Below are 24,306 nucleotides of genomic sequence, written 5' to 3'. Positions count from 1 at the left end.
TTGATTCTGCCACATTATGAGGATTTTATAAATAAGGTATTTCATGAAAGAAAAAGAAATCGTAAAACTGCACCAAAGGAGAAAGACTATTGAATTGCAAACAAAGAAGACACAAGAAACAATAACAACAGTTAACAATGTTTTCTCATTCAATCCCTAGAAAAACCTTGTGATGAGGATACTTTTATCCCCTTCATTTTACAGATGTGGAAAAAGTAGATTAGGGAATTCAACTGGACCAAAGTTATAAATATAATAAGTGACACAACTCAAACTAATATCTTGCCTTATCTGGTATCAAACTAGTGTCCTTAATCATAATATCAAAATGTTTCCAAGAAAATTAAAGATGTGGTTTGCAACCAGTGGAGAAACTCTTGGGGAAATCGTCAATTTTTTAAAAAAGAATTTATTGAGAAGCAACCTTGAAAAGACTTGACAAAAAAGTAAGACATTATTTCATACTTAATTTTCTACAAAGAACAAAATAATGAATCTCACATTTATCACACATATGCAGTAAGAAGGTGTCCTGGAGGCTGTAGCAGTCAGCGCCTTTCACACAGGAAGGGACTCTTACTCTGAACTCTGCAAAGCAGAAGGGTGGTCGTGCCTCACGGTGGCTCGTAATGCATTTCTTGACCCAATGACTTCCTTTGTGGTTTCATTGGAGTTCACAGGAGCTGCCATCACTCTAGCTTTATGGTTTTCAGTTCTAACAAAGTGAGGAGTATAGTAGTCCTTTTGTTTTCTCGAAGACCAACTGGTAGGATCACTTATTGTACATATCTTGTCTGTCATGCTCAGATTTCCTAGGAATTCAACTTCTGTCCTGATCTCTGTCTTTATTTCTATCCTGGTGCATTAGGCTGTCAACCTAGAAGGAAACATTCACATCTCCTCAACCACTCTCTCTCTTGACATTTCCTAAGGTGGTGATAGCTTTTTTCTTTTTCTTTTTTTTAATGGGGCTGTTATGAGTTGTGCTGGAAACCAGGAAAGGATGAGCAAAGAAAAAAGTTCCCCTGAGTCATTTGGCCCCAAACATTTTAGCATACCCAAAGGCTCCAGAGCCCTTTCAGTAACATATATTATTCCTATTAAAGATCCTACCCCTTGGTTTGGGTTCTGTAGCTAGACAAAGAGAAGGTTAAGAACATCTACTTCTGTGTTACATTGTTCCAAACTTTTCCTTTCTTTTCTTTTCTTTTCTTTTCTTTTCTTTTCTTTTCTTTTCTTTTCTTTTTTTTGAGACGGGGGTCTCACTGTGTTGCCCAGGTTGGAGTGCAATGGCAAACTCTCCTGCTCACTGCAACCTCCACCTCCAGGGTTCAACTGATTCTCCTGCCTCAGCCTCCAGAGTAGCTGGGACTAGGCTCCTGCCACCATGCCTGGCTCATTTTTGTATTTGTCCCAAAGTTTTCTACTTGACCTAGATAAAACTTGGGTATTAATATCAGTTACCTTTTAAACACATACATTTGCCACACCCCTTTGATTATTAACTTCCATTATATGTTGAAGCAAGTCAGTACAAAGTGGTTTCAAAGTCACATAATACTTTAAAAATGGATAGCATGTTAAGGTAATATGCTTCTTGGGTCTGTGAAACTAGAGAAGATCCAGACCAGGAGTCTCAGGTATTTAAGAGCATGTTTTCTGGCTAAGGAAAGGATGACTGAAAGCAGTCACAAGTGCCATGTTTCATCCATTTACCATCATTATCAACGACTTATTTAATGTAGTAATAATTTTATAATTGGGATTTCTAAAGTCTCATAAACTGGAGCTAACATATATTGCCTTGCTAGCATTAACTACAGATGTTAATATGTTAACCTTTCATTCTGGAGTTTGGGACAGTGAGTGATTATTTGTTATTATACTATTTTTTTTTTTTGAGATGGGGTCTCACTCTGTTGCCCAGGCTGGAGTGCAGTGGTGTGATCTTGGCTCACTACAACCACTGCCTCTCGGGTTCAAGCAATTCTCCTTCCTCGGCCTCCCAAGTAGCTGGTATTACAGGCAAGCACCACCAAGCCTGGCTAATTTTTGTATTTTTAGTAGAGACGGGGTTTTGTATTTTTAGTAGAGACGGGGTTTCACCATGTTGGCCAGGCTGGTCTCAAACTCCTGACCTCAGGTAATCCTCCAGTCTTGGCCTCCCAAAGTGCTGGGATTACAGGCATGAGCCACCGTGCCCAGCCCTTTCATACTATTTCTTTGGCAAACACAACAAGGAGTGGTCTGGTCCAGTGGTCCCCAACCTCTTTGGCCCCAGCGACTGGTTTCATGAAAGATAATTTTTCCATGGATGGGAGCAAGACGGGGATGGTTTGGGATGATTCAAGAGCATTACATTTACTGTGCACTTTATTTCTATTATTATTACATTGTAATATATAATGAAATAATTCCACAACTCACCATAATGTTGAATCAGTGGCATCCCTGAGCTTATTTTCGTGCAAGTAGATGGTCCCATCTGGGGGTGATGGGAGACAGTGACAGGTCATCCGGAATTGGATTCTCATAAGAAGCACATAACCTAGATCCCTCGCATGCGCAGTTCACAACAAGGTTCATGCTCCTGTGAGAATCTAATGCCTCTGCTGACCTGACAGGAGGCAGAGCTCTGGTGCTAATGCCAGCAGTGGGGAGTGGTTGTAAATACAGGTGAAGCTTTGCTCACTCGTTCCTCGTTCACCTCCTGCTGTGCTCCCGGTTCCTAACAGGCCACCGTACCGGCCTGTGGCCTGGGGCTTGGGGACCTCTGGTCTGGTCAATTACACATTTCTCCTGAATTCTGGTGAGACAACATACCAGTTCCTCAGAGGAAACAAAGATCTTCTTAAAAATCACATCAAATTAAATTACTGCTTTTTGCTTATTGAAGTGGATAATCTTACTCTTGTTTTGTTACTGAAAAGACACCAGGCCAGGTATGGTGGCTCATACCTGTAATCCCAGCACTTTGGGAGGCTGATGTGGGTGAATTCCTTGAACTCAGGATTTTGAGACCAGTTTCAGCAACATATTTATGTTCTATAAATATATGTTCTATAAATAATACAAAAATTAGCTGTGTGTGGTGATGTGCAGCTGTATTATGTATGTTCTATAAATAATACAAAAATTAGCTGGCGTGGTGATGTGCACCTGTAGTCCCAGCTGCTTGGGAAGCTGAGATGGAAGAATCACTCAAGCCTGGGAGGTTGAGGCTGCAGTGAGCTGTGATTGCATTACTGTACTCCAGTCTGTGCAACAAAATGAGATCTTGTCTCCAAAAAACAAACAAACCAACAAACACCACCACATTCTCAAGTTATAAGAAGTTAGTTCTTCTTCTCTCATGTTACTTAAGATTTGAATTCATGATTGTATAGAATCATTAGTTGTCTGAAACAAGCAAGGGCACTAAATGAACAATCATTACAGGGAAGACAGTGGATTCCATGAGAGGATGTGTCTTGAGAATGTAAGAACATGAAGACTCTTCATCTTTGAGAAAGAGGAATAACTTTCAGAGGAAAGTGATTTAAGCGAACCAAGACATGACACTGAAGAAGAATGGTGGGGTGATAGGGAGTAAAACTATCACAGCTGTCTGTACACAAGAGGGAATGAACCAGGGTTGGGAGTGCAGTGGTGTGAGGTGTGACTTGGGCCTAGAATGCTTGATTGAACATAGCATTACTAGCTTTGCTGTCCTGAGTGAGTCAGTGGGCAGTTGTTAAAAAAAAAAAAAAAAGAATAATTTAACTTTTAATAAGCAAAGTTTGACAATCCTCTGCATAAAACATTTCTTATCTAATGCTTTAAATACTTTTTATCACTAGTTTTGAAGAACTTAATTATAATGTACATTTGAGTAGATTTTCTCATGTTTCTTTTGCTTGGGGTTCATGGGCTTTCTAGATCTATATGCTTATAGTTCTGGAAATTTGGAAACATTTCAATTTCACTATTTAAATCTCAGTTTTCAACTATAATTTCTTTGAATACTTTTTGCCCCCTCCTATGTATCCAGAGACTGCTTTTATGCATATGTTGGGCCCCTTGCAGCTGTCCCACAGGTCACTGATACTCTGTTCATACACTTTTTAAATGCTCTTTAATGTGTTTCATTTTGTTTAGTTTTCATTGTTATGTCTTCAGATTCAGGCATCTTTTCTTCCACAGTGTCTTCTTTTTTTAACTTTTATTTGAGGTTTGGGGCTACCTGTGAAGGTTTGTTACGTAGGTAAACATGTGTCACAGGGGTTTGCTGTACAGATTATTTCATCACTGAGGCATTAAGCCTAGTGCCCAATAGATATCTTTTCTGCTCCTCTCCCTTCTCTCACCCTATCCCCTTGAGTAGACCATAGTGTCTGTGGTTTCCTTTTTTGTGTTCATAAGTTCTTATTATTTAGCTCCCACTTATAAATGAGAACATGTGGTATTTAGTTTTCTGTTTCTTCATTAGTTTGCTAAGGATAGTAGCCCCCAGCTCCACCCATGTTCCTGTAAAAGGCATGATTTCATTCTTTTTTTATGGCTGCATAGTATTCCATGGTGTATATGTACCACATTTTCTTTATTCAGTCTGTCATTGATGAGTATTTAGGTTGAATTCATGCCTTTGCTATTGTGAATAGTGCTGCAGTGAACATTCACATGCATGTGTCTTTGTGGTAGAATGATTTATATTCTTCTGGGTATATACCCAGTAACGGGATTGTTGAATTGAATGGTAGTTCTGTCTAAAACTATAAAAACGCTGGAAAACAACCTAGGCAATACCATCTTGGACACAGGCAGGAATGGGCAAAGATTTCATGACAAAGACACCAAAAGCAATCACAACAAAAGCAAAAATTGACAAGTGGGATCTAATGAAACTTAAGAGCTTCTGCATAGCAAAAGAAACTATCCACAGAGGGCAGGGCGTGGTGGCTCAGGCCTGTAATCCCAGCTCTTTGGGAGGCCCAGACCGGTGGATCATGAGGTCAGGAGCTCGAGACCATCCTGGCTAATATGGTGAAACCTCATCTCTACTAAAAATACAAAAAAATAAATAAACTAAAAAAAAAAAAAAAAAAAATTAGCCGGGCACGGTGGCGGGCACCTGTGGTCCCAGCTACTCAGGAGGCTGAGGCAGGAGAATGGCGTGAACCCGGGAGGTGGAGCTTGCAGTGAGCTGAGATCACGCCACTGCACTCCAGCCTGGGTGACAGAGACTCCGTCTCAAAAAAAAAAAAAAAAAAAAGAAAAGAAAAGAAAAGAAACTATCAACAGAGTAAACAGACAATGTACAGACTGGGAGAAAATATTTGCAAACTATGCACCTGACAAAGGACTAATATCCAGCGTCTCGAAGGAACTTAAACAAGTTTACCAGAGAAAAACAAACAATCCCACTAAAAAGGCTGGGCGTGGTGGCTCACTCCTGTAATCCCAACACTTTGAGAGACTAAGGAGGACGGATCACCTGAGGTCAGGAGTTTGAGACCAGCCTGGTCAACATGGTGAAACCCCGTCTCAACTAAAAATACAAGGAAAAATTAGCCAAGCGTGGTAGCGCGTGCCTGTAAAACCAGCTACTCTGGAGGCTGAGGTAGGAGACTCATTTGAACCCAGGAGGTAGAGATTGCAGTTAGCTGAGATTGCGCTACTGCACTCCAGCCTGGAGTAACAGAGTGAGATCAGTCTTAATAAATAAATTAATTAATTAATTAAAAAATGAAAAGGAGGGAAAGGACATGAACAGGCACTTCTCAAAAGAAGACATACATGTGGCCTACAAGCATATGAAAAAAGCTCAGTATCGCTGATTATTAGAAAAATGCAAATCCAAACCACAATGAGATACTGCCTCACACTAGTCAGAATGGCTATTAGTAAAAAGTCAAAAAGTAACAGATGCTGGTGAGGATGCGGAGAAAAGGGAGTATTTATATACTGTTAGTGGGAGTGTAAATTAGTTCAACCCTTGTAGAAAGCAGTACCAAATAGCTAAAATGCAGGGTCTCATATTCTACTAGTAATTTGAGGACTTTTAAAAATTATTCATTGTAGCTAAAGTTTACTAATATTGTTAATCTTTTCTAAAGTCCAACTTTTGGCTTTTTAAATTTTCTCTATTTTTCCACTCTATTTTATGTACATATCTTTTAATATTTATTATATTGTTCATTTGGCTGGTGTTGGGTTTAATTTCTTTTCCTTTTTCTAGTTTCTTAAGGGATGAAGTTAGGTTGTTGGTTTAAGATGTTTTTTCTGGCTGGGTGCGGTGGCTCAAGCCTGTAATCCCAGCACTTTGGGAGGCCGAGACGTGCGGATCATGAGGTCAGGAGATCGAGACCATCCTGGCTAACCCAGTGAAACTCTGTCTCTACTAAAAAATATAAAACACTAGCCGGGCGAGGTGGCGGGCGCCTGTAGTCCCAGTTACTTGGGAGGCTGAGGCAGGAGAATGGCGTAAACCTGGGAGGCGGAGCTTGCAGTGAGCTGAGATCCGGCCACTTCACTCCAGCCCGGGCGACAGAGTGACACTCCGTCTCAAAAAAAAAAAAAAGATGTTTTTTCCAATGTATATAAAGATATAAATTTGCCTCTAAGCACTACTTTTGTTGCATCCTATATGTTTTGATATGTTGTGTTTTAAATTTCATTAGCCTTAAGATATTTTCTAATTTCCCTTGTATTTTTTTCTTTGACTCATTGGTTATTTAAAAGTGTTGTTTACATTCCACCTAATTTTCAATTTTTTAGTTGTACTTCTGTTAATGAATTCTAGTTTCATTCCATTGTGATAGGAAATAATGCTTTCTATGAGTTTAGTTGTTTAAAATTAATTAAGACCAGCTTTGTGGTCTAACATATAATCTGTCCTGAAGAATTCTCCATGTGCACTTGAAAAAAATGTATATTCTGCTGTTGTTGGATGGAGTGTTCTATATGTCTTTGAGGTCCCGTTGGTCTATAGTGCTGCTCAAGTCCTCTACTTTCTTATTGCCCTGGTTGTTTTTTGCATTATTGAAAGTAGGCATTACATTATCCAAGTATTATTGGAGAGCTGTCTATTTCTCTCTTCAGTTATGTCAATGTTTGTTTCATATATTTAGAGGTTCTGATATTTAGTGCCTATATGTTTATAATTGTTATTTATTCTTGATGAATTGACACTTTTATTAATATATGATGTTCTTTGTCTTTTATATATACATGTACTTTTATTTTATCTAACATTAGTATGGCCATCCCAATTTCTTTTGGTTACTATTTGCTTGGAATATCTTTTCCATTCTTTCATTTTCAACTTATATGTGTTTTCAGATCTGAAGTGAGCTCTTATAGACACCTTCTTGTTAGATCCTGTTTTTGCTATCAATTCTGTCCATCTATGCCTTTTAATTGGGAATTTTAATTCATTTATATTTAATGCAATTACTGATGGGGAAGGACTTATATTTTCCATTTTCCTATTTATTTCAGGGTGTCTTATAGTTATTTTCTCACTCATTTTTTCCATTATTGCCTTTCTTTGTGTTTAGCTGTTTTTTTTTTTTTTTTTTTTTTTTTTTTTTGTAGAGACACATTTTTATTATCTTCTCCTTTCCTTTGTGTATATTCTATAATTTGTGTTAACTTAAGGATTATTTATAATATTTACATTTTTTAACAACCTATTTTTAATGAATACTAACAACTTCAGTGGCAAACTAAAACTCTACTCCTACACAGCTCCACCCCTCTGCTTTATGATATCAATATCACAAATTACATCTGCATTTATTTTGTAACCATTAACATAGATTTATTATTATATTTACTCGATTGCTTCTAAATCTTATAAAAAATAAAAAGTGATATTACACACCAGAATCTTAATGATGCTGAGCATTATATTTTGCTGATTCATTTATCTTTACCAGAGATCTTTGTATCTTTATATGATTATTATGAATTATTGTTTTGCATCTTTTCAGTTTACTCTATAGAACTCTCTCTAGCTTTTCTCGTAGGGCAGGCTTAGTGCAATAAACTGCCTCCGATTTTTTTTTTTTTATCTTGAAATGCTTTAATTTCACCCTCATTTTTTAAGGACAGTTTTGCCAGATAGTAAAATTTTGATTGACAGTTTTTTTATTCACAAGTTTAGATATACCACCTCTCTGTCTTGCAGCCTCCAAAGTTTCTGCTGGACACTCCACTGGTAATTTTATCAAGGAGCCCTTGTTTGTGACAAATATTTTCTTGTTTTGGTTCCTTCCTTCCTTCTTTCCTTCCTTCCTTCCTTCCTTCCTTCCTTCCTTCCTTCCTTCCTTCCTTCCTTCCTTCCTTTCCTTTCTTTCTCTCTCTCTTTCCTCCCTCCCTTCCTTCCTTCCTTCCTTCCTTCCTTCCTTCCTTCCTTCCTTCCTTCCTTCCTTCCTTCCTCCCTCCCTCCCTCCCTCCCTCCCTTCCTTCCTTCCTTCCTTCCTTCCTTCCTTCTAGATTTGCTTCTTGGCTTTGGGGCTGTTGCCAGTTTGATTATATCTTTTCGTGGATCTCTTTGCATTTATACTACTTGGAATTCATTAAGCTTTTTGGATTTGTAGATTCATGTTTTTTTTTTTTTAATCAAATTTGGCAAATTTCTTTATTTTTAAAATACTGTTTCTTTTCGTATTCTATGACACTTATAATGGGTATATTGGTCTGTTAAATAATGTCCCTTAAATCTGTTAGTCTCTGTTCACTTTTCTCTATTCTTTTAAAAAATTTCTTGTCTTCTGGCTCAATAATTTCAAATGGTTTACTTTCCAGGTAGCTGATTCTTTTTTTTTTTTTTGTAGTAACAGTACATTTTTCAGTTCTGTTATTTAATTTTTCATCTCTAGAATTTGTTTGGTTTATTTTTATATTAATATTTTCTATTAGTTGATATTCTTATTTTGTTCTATGTATCACCCAATTTTCTTTAGTTACTTTTCTGTTTTTTTCTTTAACTTTTTGAACGTATTTAGTACAGTTATTTTGAAGTCTTAGTCCACTACTCTGGTATTTGTGCTCCCTCATGAACAATCTCTAAAGATTCATTTTGTTTCTTCCAATGGGTTGTATTTTCCTGTTTCTTTGTATGCCCTGTGATGTTTTTTGAAAATTGAGCCCTTGAAAAAAATAGCTACCTCTCCCAATCTTTGAAGACTGGCTCTGTGCCAAGGCAATTCTCTATTTATTAACTATGTACATTAGGCCTTGGGATTAGCCTTAGGTAAAGGCTTGAGATCTTCTCAGGTCTTTTGGAGCATGAATTTTTCCTGGGTCTTTATGTGGCTTTTTGTTTTGCCATATATGTGGCTACTTTTGAATGTCTTAATGTCTTGGAAAGTCACATTCCAAATTTTCTTGACTTCTTTACTTAACATTCTGAGTATTTTTATAATTGTAGGGAGACAAACTTGCTAGCCTGCTGATGACCTAGTGTATCTAGCTTAGGTCAGTTTTTCCTTGCTTACCCCAATACCTCTATAAACATATGAGTCCAAAGGAAACAGAATTTCTTTTCTGTAGTAAAATTTATACTGTGTTCAGTTGTGCTTAGCTCAAGCTCGCCTCTTTTTGCTCTGACAAGTTTCAGTGGCACCATGCACTACCCCTGTTTTTTATCTTGTATCATGAGTCATTTGTGGTGTTTTTATTATTTCATTAGTAGACAGTGTTCAACACAGAATATAAACTACTCTTTCTGAATAATAGGCTTTTGGAAGTAGAACATATTCACATATTCGTTCCAACCACTTTGGGATAGGAGGCATTCTCTTTGGGGGAACAATAATGGGAAATTCAACCAAAATAGAATAGTCAGTGATAAGTTGTTCATAGGAATTATATCTGGGGACTACAAAGTCCTGGAACAAAGAATCTATTGAAAAATAGAAATTTAGATCATGACTATGTTTGAAATTTCAGCTATTGAAAAAATTGGAAGAATCAACTACCACTAAGTCTACCTGGAGACAAAGTAGTCCTTCCAAAGACATATATGTCTCAGGGGGAAGAAATAGAGCTAAATGGGGACTTCGAACGTTTAATTCATGTCTTCGCTTGTCACTGAAAGAAATAGAGAGTGAAGAATTATGTGAAGATGAGACTCTTAATATGACTTCTTCACAGAAATGCACATGGCTATCTTTCACTAGAAAAAGAGGTTGAAAAAATATATATGGTTTCCCAAGCTCTAGATATATACACCAAACCTTGGGAAAAGGAAATCCATAAGACCTATGAGGAAGCCAAAGAAAGTTAAATCATTTGTAGCAAAAGGAGCAATGAGCAGAGATAATTAGAACTAGTCTGCAAGCAAGACTTAGTTGATAGGAAAGAGGAACACAAGGATACTGTGATTCTGAGGTACCTGGGGATGCTTCTACTTTTGAGATCAAAAGCATTTATTCTGTTCTGTAATATCCACCCTGAGTAACCCATGACCTCCTGAATACCCCACTAAAGACACAGTAGATAGTTCTTGCTAGAATGCCCACAGCCTTCAGCATAAAATTCTAAGAATGATTCTAATATATATTCTTCTTATTGACTTAATTAAATATTGTTCTAGTGATTGATAATTACTCCATTACATTACTGTTGTTCCATTTTTAAGATGCATTCCTCCATCATCATCATAGTTATATAGAGTATTTTGCTATTATTTTGGTCATTTTCTGAAAGTCATAATATTCATCCTTGACTTACTAATGTCCAATATATATAGTTACTTTACATCTTCCCAGCCATTATAAGAAACTTAGAGCTTTTTTGTTCTATTTATTACTCTTTTGAGTTAAAAGAGTAATAAACTCTTAATAAAAATAAGAGTAAAACTCTTATTTTAATGTAAGTGAATGTAACGTAGTAAACTTTAGTTTTATGCAATTAAAATAGTAGACATTATTTATGGTTTGATATAATTGCTATTCATTTAGACTTACATCTGTATTTACCTATTTCATTGTCTTTTATCCAGAGTCTTTGCGGTCTCATCTGAGATCATTTTCTTAAACCAAAAGAATATTCTGGGCCAGGCGCGGTGGCTCACGCCTGTAATCCCAGCTCTCACGAATCACCTGAAGTTAGGAGTTTGAGACCAGCCTGGCCAACATGGTGAAACTCGGTCTTCACTAGAAATACAAAAATTAGTCAGGCGTGGTGGCACGTGCCTGTAATCCCCGATATTTGGGAGGCTGAGGCAGGAGAATTGCTTGAACCCAGGAGGCGGAGGCTGCAGTGAGCTGAGTTCATGCTACTGTGCTCTAGCCTGGGCCACAGAGTGAGAATCCATCTCAAAAAAAAAAAAAAAAAAAAAAAAAAAAAAAAAAAAAAAAAGGATATTCTTCTAGTGTACTTTCTTAATACAGATATAAAGGTAATACATTGTTTTTGTTCTACTTAAATGATCTTTCTTTTACCTATGGAGTATAATTAGATGCTCATATCATTCACATTTGATTAGATAGTTGTCTCTGAGAATAGAATTTTACTATGGCAGTTGTCAATCAGTAATCATATAGCCTTCATTTTTTTTTCCTTTTTATAGGTTAGCTGCCATTATAATTGTTGCTCCTTTGAAAGTAAACTTTGCTTCTCTTCCTATCTTTAAGTTTCTGTTTGTCTTTTTTTTCAACAGTTATATATGATACACCTAACTTGTCATTTTATTCGCCCTACTGGAGTTCATAAGCCTTTGATAATATATAGTTTGATATTTTGTATCAGTTGTGAAAAATTCAGATATTATCTCTTCTACTCTAGGTTATGGGGAAATTGTGATTTATAAAAACAAATTTTGGGCCTGGCGCGGTGGCTTACGCCTGTAATCCCAGCACTTCGGAAGGCCAAGGCGGGCGGATCAGGAGGTCAGGAGATCAAGACCTTCCTGGCTAAAATAGTGAAACCCCGTCTCTACTAAAAAATACAGAAAAATTTGCCGGGGGTGGTGGTGGGCGCCTGTAGTCCCAGCTACTCGGGAGGCTGAGGCAGGAGAATGGCGTGCGTGAACCCAGGAGGCGGAGCTTGCAGTGAGCCGAGATCACGCCACTGCCCTCCAGCCTGGGCAACAGAGCGAGACTCCGTCTCAAAAAACAAAACAAAACAAAAAAACAAATTTTGAGGTAATAGACCATAGGAGCGATTGCCTTAGCAAATTCATTGCTCTTTGTGTGCAGTTTTTGCTTGCTTTTGCTGAAAGAGCTCATTGCTGATGTGTATATACAAGTTCACTTTGAAGCACCATATGTAGATGAGATGAGAGTAATTCAATTGGAGGAGACTTTCTGGTATGCTCTGTTGAAAGTTATTCAAAGTGAAGTCTACGCTCATTTTTTTTGCAATTATGAAGGATTGCAATTATGATATTGCATATCATAGGGAAGGATATTATGAACAGTGCCTTCTAAGAATACTGTATGGAAATTTTCAGCATATATGCCCTAAATTTATCTTCATTGATCTGCATTGAAGTCTTCATTAAAGGCAATAACAGAACTTCAATACAATGAAAAAGAAGAAATAATATAGAGGTAATAGTCACATAGTAGAGGAGAACAAAAATACAAAAGACATCTATATTCTTTTGGCTTGCTAGGATCTACTGGGGGGAAACATTTATTCACATTCCAAACAATAATTCGTATCAAAATAGTCCTTATGAAGAGCTACTATTCTTTTTCTCACTGTTCCTCTTTAGAAGATACATCCAGGGTGGAAAAATGTAAATCTGCTTGTATAAGCAGCTCTGACTATTTACAAAGAAGCAATATTCTTACAATTTGATTCATTAAGATTTTTTGTTCTGGGGTCAGCATAGCGTAATGGCTATGTTCCTGATCTTTAGAGTTGGACTCTTTTAGCTTAAATCATAGTTTAAGCATCTAATTCTTACTATTTCTGATACCCAGAAAAAAACTATCATTCTCTCTGGGTCTTGGTTTTCTTATTAATACAACAATGGCAATGATAATACTTGTATCATAAGATTACTGGGAAAATACATGAGTTAATGCCCACAATCATTGATGTAGCACCAGGAATATGTGAAGCAATCAACAAATATTAGCTCTTTTTTAGGTGCCACTTGTGACCAGATTCCCTTTAGTTTCTATGTCTATGTGATTTCTTCCCCCATTATTAGCCAACATTTGAAATTTCTTATATTTGCATTTACTTCTGTATGCAAATATATTTAAAATCTAAAACCATTTTAAGGTCATATTTTGATCTTTTGAGTTTGATTGAGATGTCTCCAATTTATAAAATGTTGAGTTTAGCATGCTTAAATGAACACAAGATGTTAAAAATTCTCTATTTATAATTATATGATGTGCAAGAAAATATAAGAGTGAATATCACATGAAACACTTCCAATTGTTCATTATTTGCCTTGGTGGGACTGGAGCTCAATGCTTCAGAACAAATTTCCTTGATGCCAAGATTTTATTTTCAGTAGATATAAAATGTCAGTTTTCTTTGGAGGAAGACCAATTACCTTGACAAACAAAAAGTACATGCAAGAAGATAACTTTGTCACCTACGGTCATTCAGTGAATTATAATTTTTGCATTATTGTTTTCAATTGTCCTCCCTAACGGCAAGAGAAGTCCTGATTTATGAGAGTTTTTCTGATAAGTACACCATTGTTAACTAACTTTGGTCTTATATTTACAAAGTGAATATTTACCTAATACATATTTACATATATTTACAAATTATGTCTAGATTTAAACAGCTTATGTGTGATAGATACCAACATTCCCATTGTAAACCAATACTTACCTTTGTTTTGTGATATTATATTGCAATGTGCAGTCTCAGTGGTTGCCTTTTGCAGGATCTCCTCAAGACAATGAACTGAAATTCACAATATTTGCAAAAGAAAATACTATTATCGCTTTCAAACGTTTGGGATGGCAAATAAAACAGATATCCAACATTTCTTAAACACAATTTATGCAGTCATTGTTTTAATTGAATGAAGAACAAATAGTAAATTATCATTGGCAATTTATATTAAGGTATGAACTTTTACTTATGAAATATATTTATGAGTCAATGACTGGTGACTTAATAAGCACATGTTTGTCTATATGATTGATGTTATTCTAAGCAGTTAGTTAACCTAGGCAGTCAGGAAAAAACAACCTATGCTATTTTTGCAGCAAACACCTTAGACGTAGCATACATCTGATTAGTCACAAAGTACTGTTTATCATGACAATGCTTCATATATCTGTTTCCTTCTTCACAGTAACATAACTTTTTCCTACTCAGATTGTCATTATTTTTATGCTGAGCTATTTTAGTATTATACAAACTCTCTTTCTCTAGTTTTCCACTATTACTTTCCAATATTTTCTACAAATTACCTCCAGAGTAAGCACCCCCAGACCATACCTTGAATAATGGTACCCTTTCAGTCATCTTCAGAGGCTATGAATTATTTATATGCTAAAATTCTAATTCATTAACATTAAACTTATACAAAATTGTACCATTTACACAACTGTACTATTTTTTATCAGTTATATTTCTAACTACCTTCATATATAAAATCTTTAAACTACATGATTTTGCATTGATGTGTTTTATAGTTTTATGACTCTGACACTAAAGATGGCACACTTTGAATTTTTAAAATAAGAACAAATATCCCTAATTTGAATTAATTTCAGTCTTAATGGTCCATGGTCACGTATAAAAGATTTGGGAGACTTGACATGAATTGTAGAAGAAATCTGTCCACATTTCTGCTTTACTAAGATCAGATCTGATTCCTGTCCAGTAACAGAATCTTACAATATTTTACCCACAAGGTTTTGGTTTAGTCCTGTACAAACTCATATCCCTATGATTTTAAGTTATCTGAACCAAGTTATTCCAGCTTGAGTACCAGATGCATTGCTAGACTCATGGAAATAAATGTCGTAAGTATTGCTGAATCGTTCCCTCACCAGACCCAGAGTACTGAAGTTGAGTATTTTTCGTATGATGACTTAATGAAAAAAGAGGAAAATATTGTCACCAGTTTTCCATTTGCTCAAATTTGCAATTTTCCATTTTGTTCCCAAATTGGGTTAGTCTGTATTTTAAATATATTCTCACAGGATGGATGTGGCTAGTCATGAACATGATCTTAGTTGAACGTGAAACAACCACTTCCCTATCTTGTCCCAAATGAGAAACCAAATAATCAAGCTAAGTCTTAAGGCATCACTGCATAAGCAAGCTATGCATGAATTATTTTTCTACCCAAGAATATTCTTGTTTATTTACCATTTCCTCCTCTATTTCTGTCATATATTTAATGATTTCTGGTTCATTTATGCTAAGCCCTTAATATCCACTGAAGGTTTCCCTTCTAATTGGTAATTCACAACATATAGGATTAGCTCATTTGATGCAGGGAACTACTTCTAATGGTTCAACTGCTTCTCTCTTACCTTTTGGTTATTAGGACAAAGTTTGATAATAGTAAAACAGAGGGAAAAGCATCTGTTTATCAGGATATTTTACCAATTTATATTTTATTTCATTTAAAAGTAAGTATTCACTACACTTAAACTATGCTAGTGTTCTCAAACATTACCAAGGTGTAATTATCAAAGTAGTATGTCCAATTGCTATAAAACACAGCTTGGCTCTAGCAATAAAATAGTCTTCTATATGGAGTGGTAATTCATTTTATTGAATTGTATTTATTTTCCAGCATTATTTAAGTATGACTGACAAAAATTGTATATATTTAGGGTGTACAATGTGGTATTTTGGTATAAGTAGACCTGTATAATAATTCCCACAAGCAACTTAATATGTACATCGCCTCACATATTTACCTTGTGTGTGTGTGTGTGTATGTGTGTGTGTGTGTGTAGTGAGAACACTTAAGAGCTAAACATCTACTCTCTTAGCTAATTTCAAGAGTCCAATACATTATCATTAACTATAATTACCATGGTGAACATTACATCTCTAGACTTTATTAATCTTTTAACTGAAAGTTTGTATCCTTTGACCAATATCTCTCCATTTCTTCTACTGCCTAGACTCTAGAAACCACCATTCTATTCTCTGTTTCTCTAAGTTCAACTTAAAAATAAAAAAGATTCCATGTATTAGTGATATCATGCAATATTTTCTGTGTCTGGCTTATTTCACCAAGCATAATGTCCTCCAAGTTCATCCATGTTTTCCAAATGGCAAGATTTCCTTTTTTTTTTAAGGCTGAATAATACCTTCTCTCTATATATATGTACACACACATGCAAACACACACATGCACATATTTCCTTATATTTTACCTGTTAATTTTAGCACCATAATCTATCTAGAAATTATTTTTTACTTTTAAAAAATTATTTTTCAAAAATTATTTTTTACTTTAAAAAATTATTTTTCAAAATCTACTGTTAAATATCTGTCATTTTGAAGAAACTATCGTATAATATTATATATAGACATACACATATATATGCACACATTATTTGTACAGAGAGACATACGACTTTATTATTAGACTCATTTCTTTTATTTGGATATATTTACTTTATAAACTTATCATGTGAAATTACTCACAGTCTTATTTCTAGAAAGGCTACATCCCTACCTGTCTTGTTAATACATTTCAATATATATATCTGGACTGTAACAGCACAACACCATTACAGAGGAGCATCCATCAGAATCTTAGGCCATATGGCAGGGCATGATGGCTCATGCCTGTAATCCCAGCACTTTGGGAGGCCGAGGCGGATGGAGCACCTGAAATCAAGAGTTCGAGACCAGTCTGGCCAACATGGTGAAACCCTCTTTCTACTAAAAATACAAAAATTAGCCAGGCATGGTGGCACGTATCTGTAAGCCCAGTTACTTGGGAGGCTGAGGCAGGAGAATCACTGGAACTCAGGAGGTGGAGGTTGCAATGAGTTGAGATTGTGCCACTGCACACCAGCCTGGCTGACAGAGTGAGATTCCCTCTCAAAAAAAAAAAAAGAATCTTAGGCCTAGGCCATACCTCTACATTTGCTATTTACTATCTTGTGTGTGTCTGACACGTCCCTGTACAGATTTTTCATTTCTGGAGTATAATTTCCTCTTTCAATTATTTTCTCTTTTAAACAAGTAACACATGAATTTACTTTACAAAAGAAATTGAATATATACTGTAAAAAGAGAAAAACACCTCCCTTCATGGTCCCTCTGACACTATTTACTTCAGCAAAAAAATAAAAACCACAAAAATCAGTGTAAAATGCCGTGTATACATATTTTTTGACCATTTTCAATTTTTTGCATGCTTATGAATAAATTTAGTTAATTCTTGTTTCCATAGCAAACAGATTATTGATTGCTTCCATACTAACACTTGCTTCCACATTAATAGATTATTGCATGTCTTTCCCACTTAACTGGGTAAATTTATACATGTGTATGTGTTTGTATGTGTACATACATACTTTTTTCTTATTTTTAAAGTATAAGTAAATGTAAAATATAAGTAAAATATAACTTGACAGTTTCATACATCAAATTTGTGTGAGAGGGTCCGTTCTCCACACTTTAATCTATGAGGAAAAGTATTATTTTTGTCAATTCAATGGGCAAATGATGTATTTTAAAATTCATTCTCATTTCCATGAGAATGTCCAACCTTTAGAGTTGGACATTTTTCCTACTTATGTATCCTTGCCTCATCTTTTAAAAAAATTATTTGTACTTCTTTGACTGTTATACTTTTGATAATATTATATGGATTTGAATATGTATTCAAACTGTTTCAACATTTTTTTTCCTGGTCTGTTATTTTTAGCACTGTAATCTACCTAGAAATTATTTTTTAGTTTTTATATTCTTAAAAAAGTTATTTTTCCCTACCTATTGTTAGATATCTGTCATTTTGAAGAGCCTACTATATCTTATTTTCTTTATATGCATACATATATATATGCACACATTATTTGTACACAGGTGCATATGACTTCATTCTATATTATTTGTACATATTTGCATATGACTTTATTATTAGGTTCCTTTCTTTTATTTTGATACATTTACTTTATAAAAGTATCATGTGAAATCACTTATAGCCTTATTTCTAGAAAGGCTAGATCCTTACCTCTTGTGTTAATACATCTTTCAATATGTATTTTATTAATCTCACAAAATTTTACTTTAATGTATAGTTTACAATGAACTGATTTATCATGAAAATACACTTGCATTGAAATTACATGAGTGCTGGGTGAATTTAGAAAAGTATTATCATCTTAGCGTTCATCTTCCCACCAAGGTACATTGAATATATATTCAATTTATAATAATGTCTTCACTAATGACCTTCTTTATGCCTTTTAATAAGTATCATAGTCTCTTATATATATATGCCAAATACATTATTAGGTATATCGGTTTATTTAGTAAAAAAATTTCACTAAATATTTACAATGTGTCAACATACTATTCAAAAGCAGAAGATAAAACGTTGAACAAATAAAGGCAAAGGCTCTGTTCTCATGAAGATAATCTAGCAGAAGTCAGCCATTGAGTACATAATCACAGAAATAATTATACACACGAGACTGGAAAATGCTACAAATGACTGGTACATAAGATATCATAACAGAGAAATTTGGCCTAATTATAAGCGAATAATTTGAATTCTCCTTTTACCTGTCACAGAATGAAAAAAGAGCATTCTGCGCACATGCTCTGTGGCAAGAAGGATCGTGGCTAAAGTTACAATTCACACAAATTTTCCCAGAGAAATCCTGATTTATGTCTGTTGTCGCAGAGTAACTGTTAATATGATCTGCTGTCATTCTTACGGTTATCCTTGTTTGCACAATAGTTACGCACTCACACTACCGATGTTACATTCCATGAACTAAAAGAACAACTGTGGCTGGAGGCTGGTTCAGGAGAAAGGGTGTGCATCTAGCTGGGGAAGGGAGCTGTGGACCAAGTATGGAAGGGTGGAAGGGGTGGAAGGGCCTTGTAAACCATGTTCAGGATTTTAAAATTTACACTGAATCCACAGTGTTAAGAAACTAATCATTAAATGTAAGTGAGTTTATAAAATTTGCATTTTGAAGAGACAATTCTGGAAATCGATTAGAAAGAATCAAGGGTAGGTATAGTAATATCACTTGGGGGTTTAGGGAGTAGACAGAGCGGGAGGTTATTGCCTCAGTTAGATGGGTAGGAGTGCAGATGTGGAGAATTACACTGGCTCAGTGAGCCAAGATATTCAGTGGCTGTGAGATAACACAGATGGCCCCCAGCATCACCTCACTAGACATTCGGTCAACAGATGCAGAGAAAGTTAATAGTATTAAAGTATCTGATTTTTTTCTTGATCCTAGTAAGGACCAGGGCTGAGAATATAAAATGTTTGCTTGAAAGTAATATGCCGGCCGGGCGCGGTGGCTCACGCCTGTAATCCCAGCACTTTGGGAGGCCGAGGCGGGCGGATCACAAGGTCAGGAGATCGAGACCACGGTGAAACCCCGTCTCTACTAAAAATACAAAAAAAATGAGCCGGGCGCAGTGGCGGGCGCCTGTAGTCCCAGCTACTCGGGAGGCTGGGGCAGGAGAATGGCGTGAACCCAGGAGGCGGAGGTTGCAGTGAGCCAGGATCGCGCCACTGCACTCCAGCTTGGGCGACAGAGCAAGACTCCGTCTCAAAAAAAAAAAAAAAAAGAAAGTAATATGCCAAGCATTTTTAAAGCTATCTAAGAAAAAATGTCAAATAAGAGGCTTGAAAAGTGGACCTGGAAATTGAATATTATATCTTGCTGGTATATAAGAAAGCTATTTAAATTTTGGATTGAGTTTACTTATTGAACTGTTCTTTTTATTTTGATTATTTCTTTCTTTCCAGTAGTTTCTTTTTAAAGCATCTGGATAAGAAAGCGCATTATCTGCATATAATTGCAGTCGTTAATTTCAATTCCGGTTTATATTATGTCTAACTAGGTTTTCTTACATTGTGACTTTTCCTTGCCGAAGACATGCAAAAAAAGTTGAATCCTAATAGTTATAGCAGTCATCCTTGTCTTCCTGATTTTATTGACAATGATTATAATGTTTCACTATGAAAGATAATATTTGCTGAAGGCTCTTATAAATACTCTTAATCAAGTTTAATATGTTTGTATTTATTTCATTATCTCCTATTGAAACACCTCTTGATAAGTGAACAAATTTTTATCCCCAACTTAAACCAGAATTTTATCATTATAACAGTGATGTATTATGTTGGCTCTTTTATGCAGAATTTTTGTTTTTCTGTTTGTAAGGAATATTGTCCTAAAATATTTTCCTGTGTATAGAAATAATCCTAAACTAATTTTACTGATTTTAGGTGGGGTGGCATGAGAATCTTCCATCCTTTGGTAGGTACTGAACACTTCATCTAGTAGTCATTTGCTGTTACTAAGATATATGCGAGTTCGTTTTTTTTGTGTGTGTGTGAGATGGAGTCTCACTCTGTCACCGTGGCTGGAGTGCAGTGGTGTGATTTCGGCTCGCCGCAACCTCCACCTCCCAGGTTCAAGCAATTCTCCTGCCTCAGCCTCCCGAGTAGCTGGGATTACAGGCGGCTGCCACCATACCCAGCTAATTTTTCTATTTTTAGTAGAGACGGGGTTTCACCATGTTGGCCAGGCTGGTCTCCAACTCCTGACCTCAGGTGATCTTCCTGCCTCGGCCTCTCAAAGTCTTGGGATTACAGGCGTGAGCCACCATGCTCAACCTCAAATTCATTCTTTAAAAATTATCAGCCAGGTATCTATTTGGAGGCACATCTTTGATTAATTTACTTATTTTTTCTGCAGTATATAGTAATAATTATTCAAATTATCTCTTTTTTCCTGAGTCATTTTATCATAGTATGTATCTTCACAGGGAATCATACATTTCAAAAAAGTTGATGTTTATTACTAAAAGTTACATATTGTTTTCCGTACTAGTATAGTTCACTTTGACATTAGAATTGCTTTATATCTATTTATAACTTCATATGTTTGGGGTTTTCTTTTTTTAATGAATCAAATTCATCTTAACTTTCTATATTAAAAGAACTTCATGTTTCTAGTTTTCTTATAGTATGGATTATTTTATAAATTTATTATTTTAAAAGACTTATATTTTATAATATTAAGACAAATTTAGTGCAAGCAATATGCAGACTCAGTTTGATATCTTGATCATTTTCTTTCCTTTTTTGATGATTCTCTACCCACCATCTTCTATTGCCTCTATTAAATTGCTCTTTCAAAAGATCTGAACTTGATATCATAATAAGGTAACTTTTAACTGCCAAACCAATAATATCTATAAACATTTTCACATTTTATTACATCTCACAGCTTATGAATCTAATGTCAATAACAATATAATAAAATATAGAATACTGGTACTATTTTCCATTTCTGTCAAAATACTCAGCTATCCACTAACATCTTTTGATGAGGACACCTGGGCCTATGCCATTGCTGATAACTCAAAACACTGAATTGATGAAATTACTCTTAAATAACTAAAATAACAAATGAGAAAAATATCTTCATGAAAACCTTAGAACCAAATTTAAAGGCTATTTAAAATTATATTTTAGTAATTAAAAAATTAATGAAATTGCTCTAAAATATACTTACTCTTAGCTACCATAGCCGCAACTATTACCAGAGTGATTATATAAAGGAAGGCAAATATCACAGCAGCAATGCACCACGGAGACACTGTTCAAAAAGAGAGAAGTTGGCTAATGTAATCAAAGGAAACCAGATTCAGGAGTTGATACTAAAAATAACTTTTGCCAAGAATATTTAACCCACTTGAATTGGTCTGAAATCTAAGCTCATGGGAGCACCGTGCTGTGGGAAAATACCTCAGCCTGTGGGGGAGTAATTCTAAAAATTATTTTGCAGATTTAGGTGCATCCTGGGAAGATATTAACATTTTGATGTAGATATGGGCTGTTTATGAACTAACAACTTGCCCTAGTAAAGAACTCTTCCAAAGGCTACAAAAGAGCACTTCAGAAATCCTACTCTGGATTTAGTTCATTTCCCTCCCATAAGTGTTTTTTTTTTTTTTTTTTTTTTTTTTGAGACGGAGTCTCGCAGTGTCCCCCAGGCTGGAGTGCAGTGGCACGATCTTGGCTCACTGCAAGCTCCGCTTCCTGGGTTCAAGTGATTCTCCTGCCTCAGCCTCCCCAATAGCTGGGATTACAGGGGCATACCACCATGCCCGGCTAATTTTTGTATTTTTAGTAGAGACGAGGTTTCACCTTGTTGGCCAGGCTCGTCTTGAACTCTTGAGCTCAGGTGATCCGCCTGCCTCGGTTTCCCAAAGTGCTGGAATTACAGGCGTGAGCCACCACGGCGGGCCCCCCTCCCTATTTTTTTTTTTTTTTTTTAACTATATCTTTCATCTTTGTAATAGAACTAGGTTAAGAAAAAAACTTCAACTTTTGCTGTTGGCCAGACAGGTATTCTGTGACAGTTTTAATAAAAATTCATTAATCATGTTCATCATGAGCTATCTCACATCCTCCATTTGTAGAAATACTGAAGCACTAAACAGAGACTTAACTTTTTCAAAATTAAAATATCAAACCAGGAAATTGTGTATGAAACATTCCTTGTTTGTTTGTTTTATTTTTTTTGAGACGGAGTCTTGCTCTGTCCCCCAGGCTGGAGTGCAGTGGCGTGATCTTAGCTCACTGCAAGCTCCGATTCCTGGGTTCACGCCATTCTCCTGCCTCAGCCTCCCGAGTTGCTGGGACTACAGGCGCCCGCCACAACGCCTGGCTAATTTTTTGTATTTTTAGTAGAGACGGGGTTTCACCGTGTTAGCCAGGATGGTCTCGATCCCCTGAGCTCGTGATCCGCCCTCCTCGGCCTCCCAAAGTGCTGGGATTACAGGCGTGAGCCACCGTGCCAGGCCTGAAACATTCTTTTTCCACGACCTTGGTACCCTGCTCTAAGTCACTGTGTCTATCGCTGCCTCGTTGACCATTCTCATTTGCTCTTAACAGAGCACTGTAGGTTCCTATGATCCGTTAAAAAGTGTAGGGACAAGAAATAAATCCTGATTCAAACATTAGCCCGAGAATATCTGTTTTCATGATTAGTTCATTAAAATATTTAAGCCAAAAAGTGAATCTAGAGTTTTAAATGTTTTTTACCTTTTGTTTTCGAAGTTTTAGTTATTTTTCCATTCTGGGTATTTGAAGAACAATGAACTTTGAGGTCTGAGTATATTGTACTTTCCTCAGAAAACTCTAAAAAATATATAAAAAAAATGCATCCAACAACTATAATCCAGATATATGTATAAACACATACTAATATGATACATGAACATATAATTACATGGCATATTATACGTGATACAAATTGTCAAATTTTATAATCATAAGAAAGTTTTAAAATTGGCTTCTTTTTTTTTTTTTTTTGCTTTGTGAAATGTGGTAAATTCTTACTCATTCAAAAAATTCTTAGTTCCTTGATATATAATAAACAGGTAACAATACAATAATCATTTATAGATATATTGTAGAGATTATGTTAATGTATACAAAGTTGATAGTATATGCTTGAAACATATTAACCACTCAATACGTGTTTTTCTTTAGTAGTAGTAATAATACCAGTGGTGTAGAATAGTAATTGTAAGAATATAATGGGCATTGGCATCTGCAGTAAAATTGGAAATAGAAGCAAGAGTAGAAATACTCAAATTAATTTAAATGCCTATTTCTGCTTCTTCTTAAAGTTGAATTTAATCTTAATGAAAGGAGCATGAAAAGCCTTTATCTAATTCTCACTAAATAAATTCTCTCCACAGCATATTGCATGTATTTCTTCAGTACAAGTGAAACAGAATTCATAGACACCAAAAGTCAACGACATTCACCAAAAGTCAATCACATTCCCCTAAATATATTACACCTAGTGCAATTGTATATATTTACTTACCAAACTGTAATTTTCTGAGATTTAAATCCCCTTCAATTAGAAAATCTTAAACTCATTTATAAAGACAAAAGATTTTGAAATCCTCCTCTAAAAGCACTTGGTTATGAACTCATTATTTTAAATATTATTTTCTCATCAAAAGAAGAGATTATTTAGCAATAACAGCAGAATCTGGTTTTACCTGTATTTAATTCATGAATTGCCACTGGCGAAGGATGAAGATCATCAGAGAGCCTGGACACTGCTGATGTCTCCGGTTCCATTGTTCAGATTAAATTATAAGGGCCAATGAGCCCAGGGTCAGAAT

At 35.6% G+C, this 24,306-nt stretch overlaps 1 protein-coding gene across 3 annotated transcripts; it reads right to left on the bottom strand.

The window, feature by feature from the left end:
* LOC135966156 (uncharacterized) lies at window positions 1–24,306 on the bottom strand. 3 transcript variants are annotated; one of them, XM_065523692.2, is made up of 6 exons: window positions 24,181–24,306; window positions 23,207–23,302; window positions 21,672–21,755; window positions 13,795–13,869; window positions 2,428–2,485; window positions 394–877 (listed from the first exon to the last, which is right to left on the bottom strand). In XM_065523692.2, the coding sequence occupies exons 1-6, from the start codon at window positions 24,260–24,262 to the stop codon at window positions 865–867; spliced, it is 408 nt and encodes a 135-aa protein (XP_065379764.1). In that variant the 5' UTR covers window positions 24,263–24,306; the 3' UTR covers window positions 394–864. The 3 variants fall into 3 exon arrangements, with proteins under 3 accessions (XP_073862339.1, XP_065379765.1, XP_065379764.1); XM_065523693.2 differs by lacking the exon at window positions 2,428–2,485 and having other exon boundaries at window positions 393–877; XM_074006238.1 differs by lacking the exons at window positions 2,428–2,485; window positions 13,795–13,869 and having other exon boundaries at window positions 1–877.

This window comes from Macaca fascicularis, chromosome 11 (genome assembly GCF_037993035.2).
Source record: "Macaca fascicularis isolate 582-1 chromosome 11, T2T-MFA8v1.1".
NCBI classification, from domain to species: domain Eukaryota; kingdom Metazoa; phylum Chordata; class Mammalia; order Primates; family Cercopithecidae; genus Macaca; species Macaca fascicularis.
Note: the sequence above shows the minus strand (reverse complement) of the source record. Positions and strands in the feature narration are given on the sequence as shown.

Bases quoted from the DNA above. Each gene is read 5' to 3' on its own strand.
- LOC135966156 (XM_065523692.2), bottom strand. From the start codon at position 24,262: ATGGAACCGGAGACATCAGCAGTGTCCAGGCTCTCTGATGATCTTCAT. The intron at 21,756-23,206 runs GTAAAAAACATT...CTTTTTGAACAG, and splicing joins TAAAACTTCGAAAACAAAAG to TGTCTCCGTGGTGCATTGCT. The intron at 13,870-21,671 runs GTAAGTATATTT...TGTGAATTTCAG, and splicing joins TGCGGCTATGGTAGCTAAGA to TTCATTGTCTTGAGGAGATC.